At 41.3% G+C, this 24,661-nt stretch overlaps 1 protein-coding gene across 5 annotated transcripts in view; it reads left to right on the top strand.

Annotated features, from left to right (window-relative positions):
- The window catches only part of FAM149B1 (family with sequence similarity 149 member B1), an 82,168-nt gene extending 58,010 nt beyond the window's left edge, over positions 1-24,158 (top strand). For all 5 annotated transcript variants that reach the window (XR_012417813.1, XM_005565518.5, XM_005565519.5 and 2 more), the window contains 7 exons: positions 9,812-9,936; positions 12,190-12,293; positions 14,649-14,873; positions 17,162-17,285; positions 17,539-17,664; positions 21,911-21,983; positions 23,498-24,158. Coding sequence is in view for 4 of the 5 variants with exons in the window: in XM_005565518.5 (XP_005565575.2) it covers positions 9,812-9,936; positions 12,190-12,293; positions 14,649-14,873; positions 17,162-17,285; positions 17,539-17,664; positions 21,911-21,983; positions 23,498-23,571 (851 nt within the window). In the remaining variant the exon portion in view is untranslated. The remainder of the gene's footprint in view (positions 1-9,811; positions 9,937-12,189; positions 12,294-14,648; positions 14,874-17,161; positions 17,286-17,538; positions 17,665-21,910; positions 21,984-23,497) is intronic.
- The last annotated feature ends 503 nt before the right edge of the window (positions 24,159-24,661 follow it).

Below are 24,661 nucleotides of genomic sequence, written 5' to 3'. Positions count from 1 at the left end.
ATGGGTGAAGAATAGTCTTTTCAACAGATGATGCTGGAACAACTGTATATTCACATGGAAAAGAATGAAGTTGAATCCTGACTTCATACCATATACAAAAATCAACTCACAATGGATCAAGAACCTAAATTTAAGAGCCAAAATCATAAAACTCTCAGAACAAAGGAGTAACTCTTCATGACCTTGAATTTGACATGACATTGTTAGATATGACACCAAAAGCATGAGCAGCAAAAGAAAAAATGATAATTTGGACTTCATCAAAATGTAAAACTTTGTGCTATAAAAGACATTATCAAGAAAGCAAAAGACAACCTGTAAAATGAGAGAAAATATTTAGAAATCATATAACTGATAAGGATCTAGTTAAAGAACTGCAACTCAATAATAAAAGCAATTTTATTTTAAAATGGGCAACTAATTTGGATAGATGTTTCTCCAAAGAAGATATACCAATGGTCAATAAGCACATGAAAGATTTGGATAGATGTTTCTCCAAAGAAGATATACCAATGGTCAATAAGCACATGAAAGATGTTGTCTTTGTTCCCTAATGACATCGTTAGTCATTAGGGAAGTGCAAATAAAAACGCAATGAGATACCACCTCAATGCCACTAGGATGGCTATGTGTATATATATTTTTAATTACATTTTATTTCTTAAAAGAAAAATAACAAGTGTTAGTAAAGATATGGAGAAATTGGAACCCTCATACATTGCAATGGGAATATAAAATGCTGCAGCTATTGTGGAAACAATTTGGCAGCTCCTCAGCATGTTAAACACAAAATTGTCAAAAGACCAAGAAAATTCCACTCCTAGGTATATAAAAAAGAGAACTGAAAACAAATGTCCATACAAAAACTTGAACATGAATGCTTATAGCAGCATTATTCATAATAGCTAAAAAGTGGAAACAACCCAAATGTCCATCAGCTGCTGAATGAACAAAGTTTGGTTTATCCATGTGTCATGGGATGAATTATTTCCCCCCTGAAATTCGTATGTGGAAACCCTAACTCCCAAAGTGACTGTATTTGGAGACAGGGCTTTTAGGGAGGTAATTCAGGTTCTGAGGTCATAAAAGTGGGCTCCTAATCCAATAGGGCTGGTGTCCTTATTAGAAGAGGAAGGGACACCAGAGATCTCTTTGTACACACACGTGGAGAAAAGGCCATATGAGGACAGAGAAAGAAGGTGGCCACCTGAAGGCCAGGACAGCACCTTGATCTTGGACTTCTGGCCTCCAGAACTGTGAGAAAATAGATGTCCATTGTGTAATCCATCCAATCAGTGCTATTTTGTTATGGCAGCCCTAGCAGACTAGTACACCATGCAATGGAATATTATTCAGCCATAAAAAGGAATTAAGTACTGATACATGTTAAGTACTGATACATGGATGAACCTTGAAAATATGCTAAATGAAGGAAGCCAATCACAAAGCATGATGTATACGGTATGATTCCATTCATATGAAATGTCCAGAATAGGCAGAGCCATAGAGACAGAGTTTAGTGGTTGCTGGGGGATGGATGAAGAGGGACATTGAGAGGTACCGTGTTTCTTTTTGGAGTGATAGAAATTTTTTGAAATTACATAGTGGTATTGATTGCACAACATTGTGACTATATTAAAAACCACTGAACTGTATACTTTAAAATGGTTAAAATGATGAATTTTATGTTATATGAATCTTAAAAAAATTTTTTTTAATTCTTTCAGCCTGAAAAATGTCCATTAACATTTCTTGTATGTGGGTCTGCTAGTGATGAACTGTTTCTTTTGTAGATGTGAAAATTTCTTTCTTTTGCTTTCATTTTTGCAATGAAATTTTATGAACTCTATGTGAATAGTTTGCCTTCTAGTACTTTTAAAATGCTGTCCATTTCTTCTCGCTTGCATTGTTTCTGAAAAGAAATTTGTTGTCATCCTTATCTTTGTTCCTGTGTGCATGTATTTTTTTTTTTTTTTTTTTCTGGCTGCTGTTAAGATTTTATCTTTATCACTGATTTTGAACAATTTGGTTTTTTTTGTTTTTTTTTGTTTTTTTTTGAGACAGAGTCTCACTCTGTCGCCCAGGCTGGAGTGCAGTGGCCGGATCTCAGCTCACTGCAAGCTCCACCTCCCGGGTTCATGCCATTCTCCTGCCTCAGCCTCCCGAGTAGCTGGGACTACAGACGCCCGCCACCGCGCCCGGCTAGTTTTTTGTATTTTTAGTAGAGACGGGGTTTCACCTTGTTAGCCAGGATGGTCTCGATCTCCTGACCTCGTGATCCACCCGTCTCGGCCTCCCAAAGTGCTGGGATTACAGGCTTGAGCTACCGCGCCCGGCTGATTTTGAACAATTTGATTATGATGTGCTTTAATGTAGTTTTCCTCATGTTTCTTCTGCCTGGAGTCTGTTGAACTTCATAGATCTATAGGTTTGTTTTCATTGTTTGGAAAGCTTTCGGCCATTATTTCTTCAGATTTTTTTTTTCTGTCCCTCATCATCCATCAGGACTTCAGTCACTCATAAATTAGTCCATTTGATCATTGATCCCTCAGGTAACTCATGCTTTAAAAAATTTTTTTTGTATTCTTTTTTTTTCTGTGTGTATTTCATTCTGGGCAATTTCTATTGTTATGCCATCAAGTTCATTAATCTTCTATAATGTTGAATCTGCTCATTTAGTGTATTTATGTGAGATATTGTCATTTTCATCTCAAAGTATGATTTGAGAGAGACATATATATTTTCCATGTCTCTATTTGATGTTTTGAAAATGTGGAATAACTTGAATATCTGTATTAATTCTAGGTTGGTTTCAGTTGATACTCTCTTCATTATGGCTTGTATTTTCCTGCCTAGTGATCTTTGATTAGATTTCAGACATTGTGAATTTTACCTTACTAAGGGATGAATTTCTTTTTATTACTGCTTATTTTCTTTTTTTTTTTTTTTTTTGAGACGGAGTCTCACTGTGTCTCCCAGGCTGGAGTGCAGTGGCGTGCTCTCGGCTCACTGCAAGCTCCGCCTCCCGGGTTCACGCCATTCTCCTGCCTCAGCCTCCCGAGTAGCTGGGACTACAGGCGCCCGCCACCTTGCCCGGCTAGTTTTTTGTATTTCTTAGTAGAGACGGGGTTTCACCGTGTTAGCCAGGATGGTCTCAATCTCCTGACCTCGTGATCCGCCTGTCTCGGCCTCCCAAAGTGCTGAGATTACAGGCTTGAGCCACCGCGCCCGGCCCTATTACTGCTTATTTTCTTGAGCTTTGTTCTGAAATGCAATTAAGTTACTTGCAAACAGTTTGATCCATTCTGGTCTTTCTTTTATGATTTGTTAGGTCTGGAGCAATGTTCAGTCTGGAGCTAATTATTACCCACCTGCTCAGGCAAGATCTTATTCTGCCCAGTGCTCCATGAATTGAGTTTTTCTGGTCTGGTGGGTAGGAACAGGCAGTATTCCTTGTTTCATGTGAGTAGCAGGTACTGTTCCTGTCTTTCAGGTTTTTGTTTTTGTTTTTGTTTTGCTAGCCTCAGGTGGCTTCTTCTCATACGTGCACTGATCAGTACCTTTTGAATGCTCAAACAATGCCCCACCCTCTGCAGATATCATGGGTTCTCTTCCTGTGTATTTCTCTTCTCTAAGATACTCTGTTCTATGAATCCGAGCTGCCTTGGTCTCTGGACTCTCAACTCAGGGGAGTCTACCAGGCTTGTGCCTCAGTTCCCACTCTTTATGCCATATCTTGGAAACTTTTTCAAGGCAATTGCAGGTCCAGTCTCATTTATCATCTCAGGGTTTACTAACTTTCATTATCTGATGTACAGTGTCTTGAAAGCCATTGTTTCATTGTTTTATTGGTTGTTTTAAGCAGGAGAGTAAACCCAGTTCATGTTACTCCATCTTGGCTGGAAGCAGAAGTCCAACATTTTTAAACTTCTTATTTAATCACAGCTTGCCAGGAGTAAAAGGGAAAAAAAAGTTTTTATTGAAGTGTAATATACACATAGAAAATTATAAAGTAAGTTTACATCAAGTAAGCTTGAGGATTTTTTTGTCTCTACAAAAAATAAAAATAATTATCCAGGGTGTGGTGGTGCATGCCTGTAGTCCTAGCTACTCAGGGGACTAAGGCAGGAGGATCCCTTAATCCCAGGAGTTTGAGGCTGCAGTAAGCTATGACTGTGCCAATATACTCCAGTCTGGATGACAGAGCAAGACCCTGTCTCTAAAAAGAAAAACAGTATACTTGTATGACCAGCACCTAGATCAAGAACAGACTGTTGCCAGTACTCCAGAAGCTCTTCTCATGCTTTCTCTCAGTCAGCTACTTAATCCTGCCCCCACAAGAGTAACCTCATCCTGACTTCCGACAACACAGATTAATTTTGACTGTTTTAAAATTTTGTAAGAATGGATTCATACAGTATATACCCTTATGCATCTGGTTTCTTTTATTCAATATTATGTTTGTTAGATTCAGTTACATTTTGTTCGCAACAAGTTTATTCCCATTGCTTATATTGTTCCATTGTATGACTATATCACACCCTACTGTTGATGGATATGTGGGTGGTTTGTCTAGAATATAATACTATTATGAATATTTTTGTATATGTCTTTTGATGAACTCAAGTACTAGATACATATGGGTAGAATTGCTAGGTCAGAGGATATGCTATTCTAACTTCAGTGGATACGGCCAAAAGAATTTTCAAAGTGGTTATACCTACTTACAGCCTCTCCAGTATTGTGTGAATTCCAGTTGCTCCACATTTGCCACCCTTGATGTGTGGTCTTCGTGGGTTTATTTTTAAGCCACTATGTTGTATGTGTGTTAGGTTTTGTTTTTGTTTTTGTTTTCTAAAGCTTGTATTAGAGAACAGGACTAGCACTCTCTTTAAAATGAACCAGTTTATATTATATGAGGTTAATTTTTTTGAGACACAGGACAGGTAGTAATTAAAAGTCCAGAGTAGGCCGGGCGCGGTAGCTCAAGCCTGTAATCCCAGCACTTTGGGAGGCCGAGATGGGCAGATCACGAGGTCAGGAGATCGAGACCATCTTGGCTAACGTGGTGAAACCCCGTCTCTACTAAAAAATACAAAAAACTAGCTGGGCGAGGTGGCGGGCGCCTGTAGTCCCAGCTACTTGGGAGGCTGAGGCAGGAGAATGGCGTGAACCCGGGAGGCGGAGCTTGCAGTGAACTGAGATCCGGCCACTGCACTCCAGCCTGGGCGACAGAGTGAGACTCCGTCTAAAAAAAAAAAAAAAAAAAGTCCAGAGTCATACCCAGACTCCCATAATAATAAACCCTGGTAATAAACAAAGGAACTCCTGGTTTCAGTATATCAACCACCATGTACCAGATAAAATCTTATTTCACCTTTCACAATTTACCAGTGTTGGGCTGTGAATTAATATTCTTTTATTTTTCTGTGCATTCATAAAGATTATTTTATTGTATTATAACTGTAATTTTGAGACTAAAGTCTAAAAACAAGACATTATGAAATGGAGCTGGAGGATCTCTAATTGGCCTTTAGTAGGTTGACTGAAATACCTTAAAACAGGGGTCAGGAAACTACTGTCTATACAGAGGCCGGTGTATAGTCTTTGACTATACAAGACTATGGTTCGTCTTTGACAACCATACAGTCTCTGTTGCAACTACTCAACTCTGCCCTTGTAGCATGAAAGCAGTCATAAATAAGATGTAAATGATTGGGCTTGGCTGTGTACAGTAGTATATACTCAGTACATATGTTCGCCAAAAGATATGTGCAAGAATGTTCATAAATATCACTATATGCTAGAAAACATACATCAGAAACTACCCACATGTCCATCAACAGTAGAACATGACATATTCATACAATGGAATATTATACCACTATGAGAATAAACAAATGATTATTACTTTTTTTTATTCTTTTTTTTTTGAGACAGAGTCTAGCTCTGTTGCCCAGGTTGGAGTGCAGTGGTGTGATCTTGGCTCACTGCAACCTCTGCCTCCTGAGTTCAAGTGGTTATCCTGCCTCAGCCTCCCGCGTAGCTCTGATTACAGAAGCCCGCCACCACCCCCGGCTAATTTTTGTATTTTTAGTAGAGATGGGGTTTCACCATGTTGGTCAGGCTGGTCTCAAACTCCCGATCTCAGGTGATCCACCCACCTCGGCCTCCCAAAGTGCTGGGATTACAGGTGTGAGCCACTGCGCCCAGCCACAACGTTATTTTCAAAAACAGGCATTCGTATGGGGTTTTTTTTGGGGGTGATAAAAAGTTATTTAACTAGAGGTAAGAGTTGCACATCATGATGAATGTAACTAATGCTGCTGAATTGTATACAGTCATGTGTGGCATAATGACATTTTGGTCAACGTTGGACCACATATATGATGGTCTCGTAAGATTATAATGGAGCTGAAAAACTCCTATCACCTAATGACATTGTAGCTGTCATAAAGTCAAAGCACAACTCATTACTGATGTGTTGATGTGTTTGTGGTGATGCTAATATAAACAAACCTACTGCACTGCCAGTCATATAAACATACAGTGTAAACAATTATGTACAGTACATATACTTCATAATAAACGATTATATTACTGGTGTATGTATATACTATATTTTTATCATTATTTTAGAGTGTTCTCCTACCATGTTTTTTAAAGTTAACTGTAAAATAGCCTCAGGTAGGTCCTTCAGGAGGTATTCCAGAAGAAGGCATTGTTATCACAGGAGATGACAGCTCCATGTGTGTTACACACCCTTTGAAGATCTTCCGGTGGGACAGGATCGGTAGGTGGAAGACAGTGATATTGATGATCCTGACCCTATATAGGCCTAGGCTAATGTGTGTGTTTGTGTCTTAGATTTTAACAAAAAGATTAAACAGTAAAAATTAATTTAAAAATAGGCAAACCTCATAGAATAAGGAAATAAAAATATTTTTGTACAGTTGTACAGTGTTTTGTGTCTTAAGCTGTTATTTCAAAAGGATCAAAAAGTTAAAAAAATAAATTTATAAAGTCAAAAAGTACAACTAAAGGTAATTTATTGAAGAAAAAGAAATTTTAAAAATTGTAGTATAACCAAAGTGTACAGTGTTTATAGACAGTACAGTAATGACCTAGGCCTTCACATTCACTCACCACTCACTCAGTGACTCACTCAGAGCAACTTTCATTCCTGTGAGCTCCATTCATGGTTAAGTGACCTATACCAGTGTACCATTTTTGTCTTTTGTACCATAATTTTATTGTACTCTTTCTATGTTCAGGCTTGTTTAAATATACAAATACCATTGTGTTATAGTTGCCTCCAGTAATCAGTACAGTAACATGCTGTACAGGCCTGTGCCTAGGAGCAGCAGGCTAAACCATTTAGCTTAGGTGTGTAATAGGCTGTACCACCTAGGTTTGTGTGAATACACTCAGACATTCACACAACAACAAAATCACCTAATAATGCCATTCTCAGAAGGTATCCCTGTTGTCAAGTAACATGAGTGTAAAATGGTAAAATGGTAAGTTATGTGTATTTTACCATAATATTTTTTTTTTAAGTAGTAGGCCCGATTTGACCCATGGGCTATAGTTTGCCAACCCTGCTCTACAACATGATCCCCATGAGAAGCAGTGTCATATAATGATTGAAAGTACAGACTTTGGGCCGGGCGCGGTGGTTCACGCCTGTAATCCCAGCATTTTGGGAGGCCAAGGTGGGTGGATCACGAGGTCAGGAAATCAAGACCATCCTGGCTAACATGGTGAAACCCTGTCTCTACTAAAAATACAAAAATTAGCCGGGCGTGGCATTGGGCACCTGTAGTCCAAGCTACTTGGGAGGCTGAGGCAGGAGAATGGCGTGAACACGGGAGGTGGAGCTTGCAGTGAGCAGAGCTTGCGCCACCACATTCCAGCCTGGGCAACAGAGCAAGACTCCATCTCAAAAAAAAAAAAAAAAAAAAGATACCGACTTTGTTGCCAGACAACCTGGGCTTGACCACTGGCTCTGACACTAACTTTATTTAGATTCTTGGCTAGTTGCTTAACTTCTTTGAGCCTCAGTTTATCTATAAAATGAGTATAAATACTAATATATATTTCATAGGATTGTTTAAGAAATAAACCAGTTACATGAAAGTATATAGAGTAGTTCCTGGAATATTTAAGAGCTCAATAAATGTTAGCTATTGTCATTACTTTTTATTATAATAACTGGAATTATAGGAAGAGAACACTTGCAGTTTTGGCTTTGTTACAGACCAGTTGGTTCATTGTTGTTAGAACAAACTGACAGGTGCTGGTACAAACCTATCTCTTTTTTTTTTTTTTTTTTTTTTTTTTTTTTGAGGCGGAGTCTCACTCTGTCCCCCTGGCTGGAGTGCAGTGGCGCGATCTCGGCTCACTGCAAGCTCCGCCTCCCGGGTTCCCGCCATTCTCCTACCTCAGCATCCTGAGTAGCTGGGACTACAGGCGCCCGCCACCGTGCCCAGCTAATTTTTTGTATTCTTAGTAGAGACAGGGTTTCACTGTGGTCTCGATCTCCTGACCTTGTGATCCACCCGCCTCAGCCTCCCAAAGTGCTGGGATTACAGGTGTGAGCCACCGCGCCCGGCCCCTGTCTCTATTATTAGAGCAACTTTCCCAACCGTTGTGTGAGGAGAAAAGCCTAACTGCATGCAGGTTTGCAATATATACAACAGGGCTACACGGTCTGTGAACTGTAACCTCAAAGTGTATAAAACTCTGGTGAAATGTAATCATATATTTATAACTTGTTTTTATAATCATTTTAACTTTTAATCAAGATAGTTTTACAGTCTACATTAATGAAGAAAAATATTTTGTATTTTTATTTATTGAAACACGGTTTCACTCTGTTGCCCAGGCTGGAGCGCAGTGGGGCCATCAGAGCTCACTACAGCCTCAATCACTTGGGCTGAAGCTGTCCTCCCACCTCAGCTTCCCAAGTAGCTGGGACCAAGGGCATATGCCACCATGCCCAGCTAATTTTAATTTTTTTTTTGTAGAGATGGGGGTCTCCTTATGTTGCCCAAGCTGGTCTTGAACTACTGGCCTCAAGCAATCTGCCTCAGCCTCCCAAAGTGCTGGGATTACAGATGTCAGCCACCACGCCCAGCCTGCTTGGTCATTTTTATGGTGTCTTGTTCTTAGTCGTATTTTCTATTTCTGCTTTTGTTTTACATTCTACATCTGTCAATTCCAATTTCTGAAGTCCTTACTGATCTGATTATGTTGTTTCTGCTTGCTTTTTTTCAAGATGCCTTGTTTCTTCGTGGATGTGATTCTTAACAATGGTTTCTAATCTCATAACTTTACCTGTGGGAATTGAGATCTGGATTAATGAAGGTTTCCCTAGAGCTACGCTGTCCAATAGAGTAGACACCAGCCACGTTTGGCTGTAAGTTAATCAGTTCCTCACTCCCTAGCCACATTCTAAATGCTCTATAGCTACAGGAGGGTGGTGGCTGCTGCCACACTGGACAGCACAGTTGTAAAACATTTCCGTCAGCTCCAAAGGTGTGTGGGACAACTGTGCCCTAGAGATCTTTTTCTCCTTCCGCCAGGTACCAGTAGGCATCATCAGCCTGGGAAACCACTTCAACTAGTCTTGGGTGGAGGGGTTTTTTGAACCATGCAGGTGGTATAAAATTGGGCTGCAAAGGTAAGTGAAGCCTTGTTTGAGATTATGAATTCTCAGGAGAATTGAGAGGAGAGATCTTTTTTCACAATACTGTTGCTGTGGGCCAGAAGATTATCCATGGATAATATATTCTGTTCCTTTGCCCAGATGATGAGAGTGATGTTGCAATTACCAGACCCGATTCAGAAAGTTCATGTGTGCTGAGTGAACCACATCCTTTGGTGTTACCACGAGTGCCACAGTCTAAGGTGCTGTCCATTACCTCAAATCCGGTAAGCCTCGGAGGGATCAGTTGGAGACCACAGGGCTACTCTCACCAGAGGAAATTTGCTCAGAGTTGTTTGCCTTACTTGTATGATTTCTGACTCAATATGTTTTAGTAGAGTTATGTGTTTATCATAATAATCCAGTGACTCTTTGCATTGGTCAGTTTCAGTTTAAAATATTAATAGCAAATTAGAGTTGATAAATACTTCTCAGTCAGCTCTTCTGAGGAGGCATCCATAAGTTGTGCAACCTAGAATCAACCACGTGGTCAGCCTAAGTCTGTTTTGGGAAGAGTGGAGGATACCCTTATGATAAAAATGACTCATCTTAGATTCTCACAGCCTTGACATTGTCCTTGGAATGTCTCCTTCCTTTTGAGTTTTTCCTTCCTTTTTCCATCAACTTGGCCCACCCTGTTTTTTTGTTTTTTTTCCCCCCAAGTTTTTTGAGACAGAGTCTTGCTCTGTCACCCAGGCTGGAGTGCAGTGGCGTGATCTCGGTTCACTGCAACCTCCACCTCCCAGGTTCAAGCAGTTCTCATGCCTCAGCCTCCTGAGTACCTGGGATTACAGATGTGCACCACCACACTCGGCTGATTTCTGTATTTTTAGTAGAGACAGAGTTTCACCATGTTGGCCAGGCCCGACTCGAACTCCTGGCCTCATGTGATCCGCCTACCTCAGCCTCCCAAAGTGCTGGGATTAAAGGCATGAGCCACCGTACCCTGTCCCTGTTTGTTTTTTAGAGACAGGAGTCTCACTGTGTTGCCCAGGCTGGTCTCAAATTCCTGGGCTCAAGCCACCTTCCCACCTCAGCCTCCTGATTAGCCACCATACCCAGCCTGTTTTTGTTTTTTAATATTTAAATCTGTTAACTTTTTTGCCTTTTGGATGTTTAGTACTCATAAACCAGGTATAAACATCAAACAAAAACAAAGAGAAAAGCTATTTCAAGTGAGTCTGAACAAGCACAAAGATAGTATTTCTTGCAGGAGGCAGATGAGGTTGGTCTTATCCCTGTGTAATGATTTATGTATCTCAGTTCCTACACAACAGTTTCCTGATGTTACTTTTGGGGGGAAAAAAAAAAGAGAAAGGTGTTGGTATATCGGCCAGATGTTGTGCAGCTGGATTTACAAAACAGGTATTTAAAAAGAAAATTAGGCCAAGGTTGGCGGGTCACTTGAGGCCAGGAGTTCAAGACCAGCCTGGCCAATATGGTGAAACCTTATCTATACTAAAAATACAAAAATTAGCTGGGCATGGTGGCAGGCACCTGTAGTGCCAGCTACTCTGGAGGCTGAGGCAGGAGAATCACTTGAACCTGGGAGGCAGAGGTAGCAGTGAGCCGAGATTACGCCACTGCACTCCAACCTGGGTGACAGAGCAAGACTCCGTCTCAAAAAAAAAAAAAAAAAAAAAAAAAAAAGAAGAGAAAATTAGGAGGGCTCGTAAGTCATCACACCAGGGATGAACCAGGTAAATTAATGTTCCCTTCGTGGTAGTAAAGCACTTCTGCATGTTGAACTGTTGTGGCTGTGGTTTAGTAACTTAAGCCCTGAATAGTTAGACATTCTGGTCACTGATGACCTACGGAAGGAGAAGAGTTAACTCAAACATTCTGAAGAGAAAGAGGAAGGAAAATACATTCTGTGGCAGCGGAGATTGCCAGAAAAGGCAATGAGCTGATGACCTGAGAAAACAAGCAGGGCTCTAGAGGGGCAATGCCAGTCAAAGAAACATTACATCCTGCTAAAATTAGAACAGATAAGCTTACCTCCTAGTACAGAGTCTTTAGGATTTAGATTTTCATTGAGGGGTGACCTGCCCCACAGGTAGTGAAAGAGAAGGACTAGTTTGCAGAGTGCAGGATTATGTGATGATGAAAGAGATTAAGTTAGAGTTTCCCCTTATTATTTTCTATTATTGTTCCATATTTTGTCTGAGTTTTCTCTTATATTTTAATGTAAACAATAACAACAACAAAGGTCCTCACTCCCCATGAGAGGGCTACTGTTTTCATCCAGATTGATCAGGCTTCCCCTACCTGCTGTCATTTAGGAATGGAGAGGAAAGGAGGGACCCTATCACATGGACAGTTGACTTGGGGCCCCAGCTAAGGGCCCCAAGATGTTACAAAAATTAAAGCATGGGGAAAAAGTATAACCAAATTGGAAATATTAACTTTTGGCAAAGTTGGAAAACCAAACAGGTGTCTTCTCCAACCGATCATGAGTACTGTCTTCTTTCAACATGTAGATGAGTCTCTGTCAAGCAAGCAGTCATCAGCCAAATGTGAATGGTCTTTTGGTTCATGGGATGCCTCTACAGCCAAGAAATCTCTCCCTAATGGACAAGCTCCTGTAAGAAGTTCAACATTTTCAGACTATACAGTGTAAAAGGGAAATAGAGGGAAAGCAAAATCAGTTTATCAGTATGCATGTACTGAGTGCCGACCAAGCAACCACAAAAACTCCTGTGGAGTAAAACATCCAAGGGACATGTTCTCCACCATCAGGGGGCTGATAATATAACTGGAAAGAGAAGACATACATGGGTAAAAAGACCCCTAACCATATGCGGCACTTTTGTAACTGAGTGCCATGTGTATGCTGTCCAGAATGAGTGCTATGACAGCCCCAAAGCATTCTGGTTTAAGTGTAGGTTTTGAACTTGTCCTTGAAAGATGGGGCTTCAGATAAGCAAAGGAGAGCAGCAAGGGAATTCTAGGTAGGAGGAATGATATGGGGAAAGGTTTGGAGATAAGAAAATACAAAATACTTTGGAAAGATCATTTTTGAGATAGAAGAATGGAAGATAGGTCAGAACTTTAATGCTTGTGATCAAAGATAGCTGACAATCTTCTAAAATTAATAGGCCATGGTGTGGTTAGCGGGAAAGAAGTGACTATGGAACTAATAATGAATGTTAGGACCAGATTGTGGAGGGTTTTGAGTGCCATGGTTTTGGGATCATCCATGTTATGTATGACCTCCTCCCTTGCTGAGGAGTATTCTGTTGTAAGAATACACACGATTTATCTACCTGCTCTCCTGTTAATTAACACAGGTCATTTCCAGGTTAGAGGTATTACGCATAAAGGTACTCTAAATATTCTTGTATAGGTCTTTTTTGTGGTTTTACAGTTTCATTTATCTTGAGTTGATACCTAGAAATGAAAGGGTCCTAGGACAGGTATATGTTCAGTTTCATAGGAAACTGCCATATGGTTTCCCAAAGGAGTTGTACCATTTTACACTCCTTCCACCAATGTATGAGTTTTGGTTTGGGAGCACATATATTTAAATCAGGAATCTGAAAGATCGATTTCACAGCAGTGTAAATGGAGTGGAAGGAACTGAAGGTAAGGGGTCAATGCAGGAATCCACGCGCGAGCTACTAAGGGTCTGCACTTGTGCAGCCACACAGGGTGAGAAAGGAATGAGCTATTTTGGGAGATACCGTCAAATAAGTGAAATTCTATAGAAATAGAGGAATCAAAGTTATCTCAGATTTCAAGCTTGAGAGAAGCCTGTGTTAGAAAAGATGGGTTTCTTTTGGGGTGTGTTTTCAGTGATGGGCCATCTCACTGGAAATGTGGAAGAGGTCGGATCTGGAGACTGATCTAAAAGTCACCTAGCTAGAGATGACAATCAAATCCAGAAGTTCATAGAACAAAATAAAGGTGAACATAGGGCAGCTAAAGCCTAAACCTTTTGTAATTAGAAAGCAGTTAGGGTGTGTTTAAAAAAAAAAAAGAAGGCATAAGTGAATTGCTACAGAGGCAGGAAGACCAGAACAGTCTCCAGGTTTAGCCCTATTCCTTGATGGGGAGCATCCCTTCACAGTCCTCCAAGCATGGTGCCATGTTTTGCACTAGAGGACACCAAAGTGGACTGAAAGGTTGAGGAACTTGCTGAAAGCTGTAGGAGCAAACGGCAGAGCTTAGCTGCTTTATTCACTTTTCTTCCATTTAATTGTGCAGATACTCTTAGATGTCTTAACATAGTCACTTGCTTTAAAAAAAAAAAACACAAAATACACCTGAATCTGTAGGCCAGTATTTAAGCTACTGAACTGTTTAGGTATGGTATTTTATTTATTGGATGACTTACAGAAGAGGGTTGTAGTTCAGTTATTGATGCAGATGGGGCTACTGTGGTCCCACAGCTCTGGCTCTGGGCAGCACAAGACCCTTTGCCCACTCCCAGCTTTCCAAGGAACCCAAACTCAAATCCCTGCCAGCTCCAACTTGCTCAGCACTTCAGTCTCTACAGTGGGAGCCACACTGGTGCCACAACTGCTCCCAAGCAGCAATATCTGTCTTTCAGTTGTCTTTCTGGTGACAATCTTTCAGCACAAAAGAATGCCTCAGACAGAGTAAGAATCAGCCTGTGGCAATTTTTGGGAAGCATTTTGTAGTAGGTGTCCTTCAGGCTTGCCTTCACTGGTGACTAAAAGTGACTGTGATGACGGGTGGATAACGGACTTGCTTTCCCAAATGTCCATTCTAGTAAATTATGATTGAAATAATGAATAGATTCTCACACCTTAGCTAGAGTACCATCTGGAAACTAGTGTTACTTATTGAAAGGTTTTAATTTTTGCTTTATTTCCCCCTAAATGTAGTTTCTAGTCTAAGGCTTTTTACCCCGTGAGTCTTGTCTTCCTGACATAGTGATCTTTACTTCATTGTGGGTTTCTGATTTGGCTACTAGAGATCTTGATGACAAGCTACTTATGAGGCCTGGGTCCAGTACCATCCTTTCAACTCGAAATTGGCCAAATCGAGCTGTGGAGTTTAGTACATCATCTCTGTCATACACAGCGCAGTCCACCAGGAGACGCAATCCACCGCCACGAACCCTTCATCCGATCAGCACCAGCCATTCACGTGCTGGAACACCAAGACCTATGGAAGAAATCCTCAGAGGAGCCCGAGTGTAGGTTTCAAAAGCAGAACTTCTGGAAACCGTGGTAAAACTAATTCAGTTTACATACAGAGTTAATTTAAACATAAGACTGAAATCTATGCCTAGAAACTAATCATTAAGTAGTCTTATGACAGATTGCCCATGGGTTTAGATCCAATAGAAAATTTTTTAGTGGGGTTAAAATTTATTTTATTTTTTAAGGTAGAGTCTCACTCCTGTCGCCCAGGCTGGAGTGCAGTGGCATGATCATGGCTCACTGCAGCCTCAACTTCTGAGCTCAAGTGGTTCTCTCACCCCAGCCTGCCAAGTAGCCGGGACCACAGGCGCGTGGTGCCACCATGCCAGGTTTATTTTTTGTGTTATTAGTAGAGACAGGGGTCTTGTCATGTTGCCCAAGCTGGTTTCAAACTCCTGAGCTCAAGCAATCTGCCTGCCTCAGTCTCCCAAAGTGCCGAGATTACAGGCGTGAGCCACTGCACCCAGCAGGGGTTAAATTTTAATGAAATAGATACTGAATCTTTCTGTTGATCTAGCTAAAGAGTTCTATGTCTATTTGTAAAAATAAAATGTTGGCTAGAATACTATATTGGGGTTACAAAAGGAATAAAGAACCTATTTATTTAATCAAACATTTTCCGTGGTGGGAACATATTTAGTGAAATTCACTCCAAAATAAGTTAATTCCCCTTTAAGGTTTTTCTGCACCATTGGGATCCGTTTATTCCATTGACAATGAAAACTTTATAAACCTCAGATAAGAAGTTGCTTACAGGCCGGGCGCGGTGGCTCAAGCCTGTAATCCCAGCACTTTGGGAGGCCGAGATGGGCGGATCACGAGGTCAGGAGATCGAGAGACGATCCCGGCTAACACGGTGAAACCCTGTCTCTACTAAAAAAAAATACAAAAAAATAGCCGGGCGAGGTGGCGGGCGCCTGTAGTCCCAGCTACTCGGGAGGCTGAGGCAGGAGAATGGCGTAAACCCGGGAGGCGGAGCTTGCAGTGAGCTGAGATCCGGCCACTGCACTCCAGCCTGGGTGACAGAGCAAGACTCCGTCTCAAAAAAAAAAAAAAAAAAAAAAAAAAAAGAAGTTGCTTACATACCAGGAAAAATATCCCTTACCACTTCCTAGGAAGTGACACTAAAATTAATCTCCTTTCCCACCCTTCATTCACTACACACTCTGAGCCTCATCATGCAAAAAATACCTAGGAACCAATTTTAAACATATAATTCTTTTAGCTGTTGATTCACAAAATGTCTTAGGATGATTAGTTTCTTTTTTTTTTTTTTTTTTTTGAGACAGAGTCTCACACTGTTGCCCAGGCTGGAGTGCAGTGGCGCGATCTCGGCTCACTGCAAGCTCCGCCTCCTGGGTTCACGCCATTCTCCTGCCTCAGCCTCCCAAGTAGCTGGGACTACAGGCGCCCGCCACCGCGCCCGGCTAATTTTTTTTTTTGTATTTTTAGTAGAGACGGGGTTTCACTGTGGTCTCGATCTCCTGACCTTGTGATCCGCCCGCCTGGGCCTCCCAAAGTGCTGGGATTACAGGCTTGAGCCACCGCGCCCGGCCAGGATGATTAGTTTCTAAAAATATCCTCCAAGGTATGAAATAATAAGGCCACAGCAGTGTTTTCAATTCAGCTTCCAAGTTAAGCATTATTATGTGGATGTAGATATATCTATACCAACAGAGCTATAAATTCATTCATTTGGGGATGAGTAGTCTTGATGTATGATTAATCTCTCATTCCTTCTTACAGTACTTTTTTTCAAAGTTGAAAAGTAAGTTGCTTTATTACTTCTGGGGCATGAAATTATCATTCAGTTTCAATTACTGTCTTAAGGATGAGGAATACTGCAAGCTGCTCCAGATCCTACTGAAGGGAATGAAGGTTTAGGAACTCTACCCGAGAACTATGGTTATTAGGGAGAAGGATAACCAGAAGGTCCAGAACTGTCAAGAATTCCATCATCAGCTGGGAATTTACAAATCTAAATCAGCAGAGAAGTGCAATACCAGATAAGGACAAATGTTTTATTCCAGTTCTGTGGGAGAGAAAAGGTCAGCTTCTGTTGTATACCCAGAGTATAGAGCTTCAAAACAAAATCAGAAAACACTATTTTAAAAACTAATTTTCCAAAAATCCTGAGATCTCTACTTAAAAACATAGGCAGCCTAAAGCTTTCTGTGCACATTAAACTCATCTGCTTCATGTATCTGATTTCTAATCAATTTGCTGGTATTGTTATAACTTCATGCTTTCATACCTTGGTGTTTGTTGGTGGTATCTGCAGCCCAGTGGCAGCCGACTCACTCTCCTCTCCCTCACCAATGCCCCTGAGTCGAAATAATCTGCTACCACCTATTGGCACAGCTGAAGTGGAACATGTGAGCACTGTGGGGCCACAAAGACAGACGGTATGTTTCTTTCTTATTGCCTCTCCATGTACTTACCATACAACCTCATGGGCAGTAATTCTGCAGGATCTGTGCCCTGATCTTGATTTATACTGTGTTTTGTCAAAAGTACAAACAGTGTGATAATTTATGACATGGAATTGGAGCTGTTTGGCCTGCACTTATCATATCTGCCATGGTCAATAGGGTTTTTAACTACATACCACACTACGGATAGTTTTCACTGTTTCTGTAACTTCTGTCTCCTCTGCAGAAACCCCATGGCGACTCTACTCGAGCTCAAAGTGCGGTGGTGGATGAACCTAACTATCAGCAGCCACAAGAAAGGCTCCTTTTGCCCGACTTTTTCTCCAGGCCCAACACAACTCAATCATTTTTGGTAGAGTGACATACTTCCTAGAATGGTCTTGATAGTTGGGGAAAGAAAACGTGGGGGAATACTAGTTTGGCAGACTTAAGACTTTATCTAGAGGCTTAACTCAGAATAAAAGTTGAGTTTCCAACAATAAAAACAGTGTTATAAATACATTTTGTTCAAATTCTCACTAGTCCCTGATGCCTATTCTTTAATGTCTTATACAGAAATCACAAATTCTAAGCAATTTAACACTTAGATATGTCTGACCACAAGCAAGAATATTAAATCCCAGTGCATATCAGATAAGCATAACTTCATTGTGTAACCCTTTTCTTCTGGAATTACATCAAAAGTGGTCTCAGATTATGATGAATCCTGATGGATGAGTGGGTTGGGACTTTTAATAAAAAATTTTTTTCAGAAGCAGGCTCTTGCCATGTTGGCCAGACTAGACTTGGAACTCCTGCACTCAAGCAATCCTGCCTTAGCCTCCCAAGTAGCTGGGACTACAAGTGCACACCACTGCACCCAGTTTAGGACTTTTTCTTTCTACTGGTGTTTTAAATGCTGATACTACCTACCATTTATTGTGCATTTACTAGTCTTATCAGCAATGGGGTCATGCACTGACCTTCCCCATTTGTAGGCTGGGAGTTCGACCCCACATAATCTGCTTTGTGGCAAGAGCGCTTGGAGAGCCTGGGGAAGTAACCAGGGACCCCACATCCTGGAAGTTTTTGGGATGGTGGTGTTTACAGCACACTTGTCCCAACTCATGACCCCTGAACCACAGCAGGCTAAAGCACTGCAAAATTTTTCTTCTATGAGAAGAGTGGTAAGGATAATCAATACCAAGACCTCTGTATTAGTTTCTTAGGACTTAAGAAATGACCAACAACTAGGTGCCTTAAAACAGCAGAAATTTTTTCCTCACAGTTCCAGAGACGAAAAGTTCAAAAATCAAGGTGTCAGCAGAGCTATGCTCCCTTTGCAGGGTCTAGGGAAGAATCTTTTTGTCTCTTCCTGGATTCTGGTGACCACCTGTGATCCCTGGTGTTCCTTGGCTTGCAGCTGCATCACTCCCAATTTCTGTTTTTTTTTTTTGAGACAGAGTCTCGCTCCGTCACCTAGGGTGGAGTGCGATGGCGCGATCTCAGCTCACTGCAACCCCTGCCTACTGGGTTCAAGCAATCCTCCTGCCTCAGCCTCCCCAGTAGCTGGGACTACAGATGCCCAACACCACGCCCAGCTAATTTTTGTATTTTTAGTAGAGACGGGGTATCGCCATCTTGGCCAGGCTGGTCTTGAACTCCTGACCTCAAGTGATCTGCCCACCTCAGCCTCCCAAAGTGCTGTGATTACGGGCGTGAGCCACTGCACCTGGCCTTTTTTTTTTTTTTTTTAAGACAGGGTCTCACTCTGTTGCCCAGGCTGGAGTGCAGAGCACAGCTCACTGCAGCCTCAACAGCCTGGGCTTAAGTGATCATCTCACCTCAGCCTCCTGAGCAGCTGCGACTACAGGCGCATGCCACTACGCCCTGCTGAATCTTTTATTTTGTAGAGATAGGGTGTTACTATGTTGGCCAGACTGGTCTCAAACCCTGAGGCTCAAGTGATCCTCCCACCTCAGCCTCCCAAAGTGCTGGGACTACAGGCATGAGCCACACACCCAGCCTGCCTCTGTCTTTACATGGCTTTCCTCCCTGTGTGTCTGTGTCCAGGGTTCCCTCTTCTTATAAAGATACTAGTTGCTGAATTTAGGGCCCACCCTAATCTAGTGTGACTTTACCTTGATTCATCTGTGAAGACCCTATTTCCAAACTTGGTCACATTCACAAGTTCCAGGTGGGCATAAATTTTGAGGGAACACTGTTCAACCTAGTAGACCCCATAAGGTTGACTTAGGGAGAAACTCACCAAAAACAAGAACAAAAAGGAAACATGAGCATTTCTGATTCTTGGGGTTCAGTGTGAACCCCAGAAAGTTTGAGAACTTCTACTGAATTTGCCTTCTCATAATCTGATATAGGACATTTATTAAGTAGTACTTAATGATTGTATTACACAGCTAGATTCTCTCAAACTTTTTTTTTCTTGAGACGAAGTCTCCCACTGTCGCCCAGGCTAGAGTGCTGTGGTGCAATCTCAGCTCACTGCAGCCTCTACCTCCTGGGTTCAGTCGACTCTCCTGCCTCAGCCTCCTGAGTAACTGGGACTACAGGCATCTGCCACCACACCCAACTATTTTTTGTATTTTTTTAGTAGACAGTGTTTCTCCAAGTTGCCCAGGCTGGTCTTCAACTTCTGACCTCAAGTGATCCCCCTACCTTGGCCTCCCAAACTGCTGGGATTATAGGTGTGAGCCACCACTCCATTCTCAGCCAAACATTTCATTTTTTTAAGAGACAAGTGTCTCACTACATCACCTAGGCTGGAGTGTAGTGGTGCAATCAGCAGCCTCAAACTCCTGGGCTCAAGTGATCCTCCCACCTCAGCCTCCCAAGTAGCTGGGATTACAGGTGTGCACCTCTGCACATGGCTAAAAATGTTTAATTTTTTATTGCTTTAGGAATAAAACCGAGCAGATGAAAACATTTCAGTCTTCTCTTTAGGTTTATAACAAAAAACAAAGTAAAAATTACTTACCATTTCTCTCCCCATTTGCTGTCATAAAAAGGGAGATAGATAGTTGCTCAGTTTATTAAGAATGCTAGCTGTGAGACAGGCACAGTGGCTCACACCTGTAATCCCAGCATTTTGGGAGGGTGAGGTGGGCAGATCACCTGAAGTCAGGAGTTTGAGACCAGCCTGGCTAACGTGGTGAAACCCATTTCTATTAAAAATACAAGAAAATTAGCCAGGCATGGTGGTGCACACCTATAATCCCAGCTACTCAGGAGGCTAAGCCGGGGAGGCGGAGGTTGCAGTGAGCCGAGATTGCGCCATTGCACTCCAGCCTGGGCAACAGACCGAGAAGACTCTGTCTCCAAAAAAAAGGAATGCTAGCTGTGAGTCCTGGGCCTGGCACTACAGACTAGCACTTCGCTCCTTGCTGTTTTCATCTAGAATAGGGGCCAGTAAACTACAGTTCCTGGGCTACTCATTCGGCCTACCACCTTGTTTTGTAAATAAACTTTTATTGGAACAGTGCCACCAAGCTCATGTGTTTTTTTTTTTTTTTTTTGAGACTGAGTCTGGCTCTGTCGCCCAGGCTGGAGTGCAGTGGCCGGATCTCAGCTCACTGCAAGCTCCGCCTCCCGGGTTTACGCCATTCTCCTGCCTCAGCCTCCGGAGTAGCTGGGACCACAGGCGCCTGCCACCTCGCCCGGCTAGTTTTTTGTATTTTTTAGTAGAGACGGGGTTTCACCGTGTTAGCCAGGATGGTCTCGATCTCCTGACCTTGTGATCCGCCCGTCTCAGCCTCCCAAAGTGCTGGGATTACAGGCTTGAGCCACCGCGCCCGGCAAGCTCATGTGTTTATGTGCTGTCTATAGCTGCCTTCATACCATAACAGCAAGGCTGAGTAGTTGCAACAACCACCCTATGGTCCACAAAGCCTAATATAATAACTATCTGGCCCTTTACAAAAAATAAGTTTGCTGACCCTTGATCTCAAAAATATAGGGGCTTCACCAGAAAAAAACTTCCTGAAATCTCTTGATTTCAGTGCTCTCTCAAGGGAACTACTGGGGGATGTTTTTAATCCATAAGCCCCAGCAGGATGTCATATATAGCTTTATCTGATATTTGTATTTTAATATTTTAGTCATATCTCTACAATTTTTAATTCCTTGAGGTAACTGTGAAATGTTTGCATTTCATAACGCTAAAAAGTAAATGTAAAGTTAAATTTCAGTATGGTGGTAAAGTCATAAGTATTTCAATGTTGCTGAAAAGGCTGGTTCTGTTTTAAATGAAAGCATTCATTTAAAATATATGCAGCAGCCAACAAAAAGAAATCAGACAAACTCCCTTAGAAGCTAACTGAAATATTAAACCATACAGATTATTTATAAATGCTGATTTTCTTAACGGCATAGTAATAACATTGAAGAATATGCAATTTTTACAATAAATGGCTTTGTGGGCATCTGGCTTGGGGTTTTCTACTTGAAATTCAACACAGTGCACTCAGCTGACTTTTCCCTCAGGTTGGTAGTCTATGCCTTTTACACTGTTGATTTCAAGGTTTTCCTGTGAACCTGATAAATATTATCCTTTGTGAGAAGCTGCATCCTAAGAAGTGTCTCCTCTTTTTCTCTTTTAGCTGGATACACAGTATCGTCGCTCGTGTGCAGTTGAGTATCCGCATCAGGCCAGACCTGGCAGGGGATCTGCAGGTACAGGTGGAGCCACGGCCCTTATTTACTACTGTGTGGTTAAGACTCAGCCTTTGTCTTTTTTCCTACATCTGTTTCCCCTTCTTTCAGATTTTCTTGGATTTATTGTTTTCTCACATCTTTGTAAATCACCTAAAATTCATTTTGGAACATGAGGTATAATAAAAAGCTAGGAGGGTTCTATTGCTCAGAGCCAAAAAGTTTCAATTCTTGTTTTCTTCACACCATGTAAATTAACTTCTCACTACTTTCGTAAACTGCTTTGTTTTTTAATCTAATCTAAAAAGTTTAACCCAAATTAGTCCTTATTATAACGTTCAAAATATTCTTTGAGAACATGGCATGGATTTTGTTATGTAAGCAAAAGTCATATTCCTATGGATTAAACTGCTTTGATTAGTTAATCTGTTAGGCCAAGGTAAGAAAAGAAATTCTAAACCATCAGGATATGCTAAGTCTGATTCTATCCCATTAACTCTTTTTATCTTTAAACTATACTCTGTAGATATACTAACAAAGAAGTGATGGGAGAAAATTGAGGGATTTTTTTTTTGAGACAGTCTCACTCTGTTGATCGGGCCAGAATGCAGTGGCACGATCATGGCTCACTGTAGCCTTGAACTCCTGGGCTCAAGGGATCCTCCCACCTAAGCCTACCACAAGGGGCTATAAGCAGTGCCACCATGCCCAGCTAATTTATTTTTTGTACAGACAGGGTCTCACTATGTTGCCCAGGCTGCAGGATGTCTTAATTCTTCCTGTGACAGTCTTACCACCATCAGGGTCATTCTTATATATGCTCAAGGTAAATTTATAAGTAATGAACAGTTGAGATGTTTCCTGTTAATAAGATTAATCAGCAACTACAGTAAAAAACTAGTCTGCCTCAAACCATCTTTGTAGTCCAAGTGATTTCCCAGCTCAGTTCCCGGTAGCACTGTCTGGTAGAGTCTTTGAATGCTTTCAGATCTGCATTTGAACTACCATTTCAGCTACATTGAAAGTCAGGTATAACTGGCCGGGTGTGGTGGCTCACACCTGTAATCCCAGCACTTTGGGTGGCTGAGGCGGGCAGATCACGAGGTCAGCAGATCGAGATGATCCTAACACAGTGAAACCCCATCTCTACTAAAAATACAAAAAATTAGCCGGGTGTGGTGGTGGACACCTGTAGTCCCAGCAACTTGGGAGGATGAGGCAGGAGAATGGTGTGAACCCGGGAGGCGGAGCTTGCAGTGAGCTGAGACAGTGCCACTGCACTCCAGCCTGGGCCACAGAGCGAGACTCCATCTCAAAAAAATAAAGAAAGGTGTAACTAATGTTAACACTGAAGTGAGTAAATCAGACATCTTGGTTCTTTTTAATTAGTGGGCTCTTCTGCAAAACTAGTTCACTGCTTTCATACCTTAAGAAAGTCCAATTCATAACTGGAGCAAAAAAGCCCTTAGCTATAAACTTGAGAGTTATTATCAAACCTAGACTGCCTACTAATGTTACTCTATGTCATCTGACAGGTCCTCAGTTACATGGGTCTACAAAATCTCAAAGCAGAGGCGGACCAGTCTCTCGAACCAGGCAGGGACCATAAGGCAAATGAGAAGAACCTGTCAGGCTGCAGGAAACACGAGATTTCATGAAGCCGTATTCAGTCATCAAGTGATGTAGAGCTTGTATAGAAGATCGACTAGAAACCATCTTCATGAAGGGTGATTTTGGCACAAGTGACTGAAGAACAAAACAGCACAGCCGCCAAAAATGACATGCGTGTTTTTTCTATCTCCAGTTACTGTCTCTTTCAGCAGAAATTAACCTATTCCATTGGAAAGAAAAGTTTGTACCCAAAGATGCAACAATGAATAATAGCCAAATCACTGCTCATGTTGTCTCTTAACAATGATCAGTTCAATCATATAGGATTTGATGAGCTCACACATACATAAAAAGCAGCAAATGGTCAGTGACAATATCACTGGCTTCAGAATACTTCAGCTTGTGTTCATTTCTGGAGAGCTATACTCAGTTTTAAGTCATTTTGCTATCAAAAATCTGACCTCATCCAACAGACGTCATTTCTAAAACTCTCTTTAGATGTCCTACCCTATTAACAGATTAAAATGGAAGGGGTGTGTAACTAAAGACATAAATGTTAAGCATTAAAGTAACTTCTGTAATAAAGTATATTGCATATTTTTTTAGATAGGACAGTTCAACCTTATGATGCCTACCTGATGCCGGGTTATGCTTATTTTCTTCCTAAAGTAGGTTACTGGTCATATCTTTTTTCCAAATATTAAATGCACCTTGCCAGATATTCTCCTGCAACTCTAAGGAAAGGAAGTCAAAAAATAATTTGTAGAATCTACTATTGGGCCAAAGTATAATTCCCTAAAAGTTTAAGAAACCCTGGCAATTAATTCAGCATAAACATATCCTATAAACAGCAGGAGAGGTTCAGCTTTCTGACTTTACTGTGGACCTAAGGGCATTCATGAAAGCAGCAACAGTTTTAACTATGGCTTAAATTTATTTTAAATTTCACTAAATACAAATCTTGATTGTCATGCCAGTTTTAGATCTTATTAATTTTCAGAATGGATAAATTCAATAATCATAAATTGCAATAACTTTTTTTTTATACCAAGGTGTTCTAATGCCATCATATGAAGACAGATGCTTCA

Source organism: Macaca fascicularis, chromosome 9, assembly GCF_037993035.2.
Source record: "Macaca fascicularis isolate 582-1 chromosome 9, T2T-MFA8v1.1".
NCBI classification, from domain to species: Eukaryota; Metazoa; Chordata; class Mammalia; order Primates; family Cercopithecidae; genus Macaca; species Macaca fascicularis.
The sequence above is the reverse complement of the archived record's forward strand: the minus strand, read 5'-3'. Positions and strand labels throughout refer to the sequence as shown.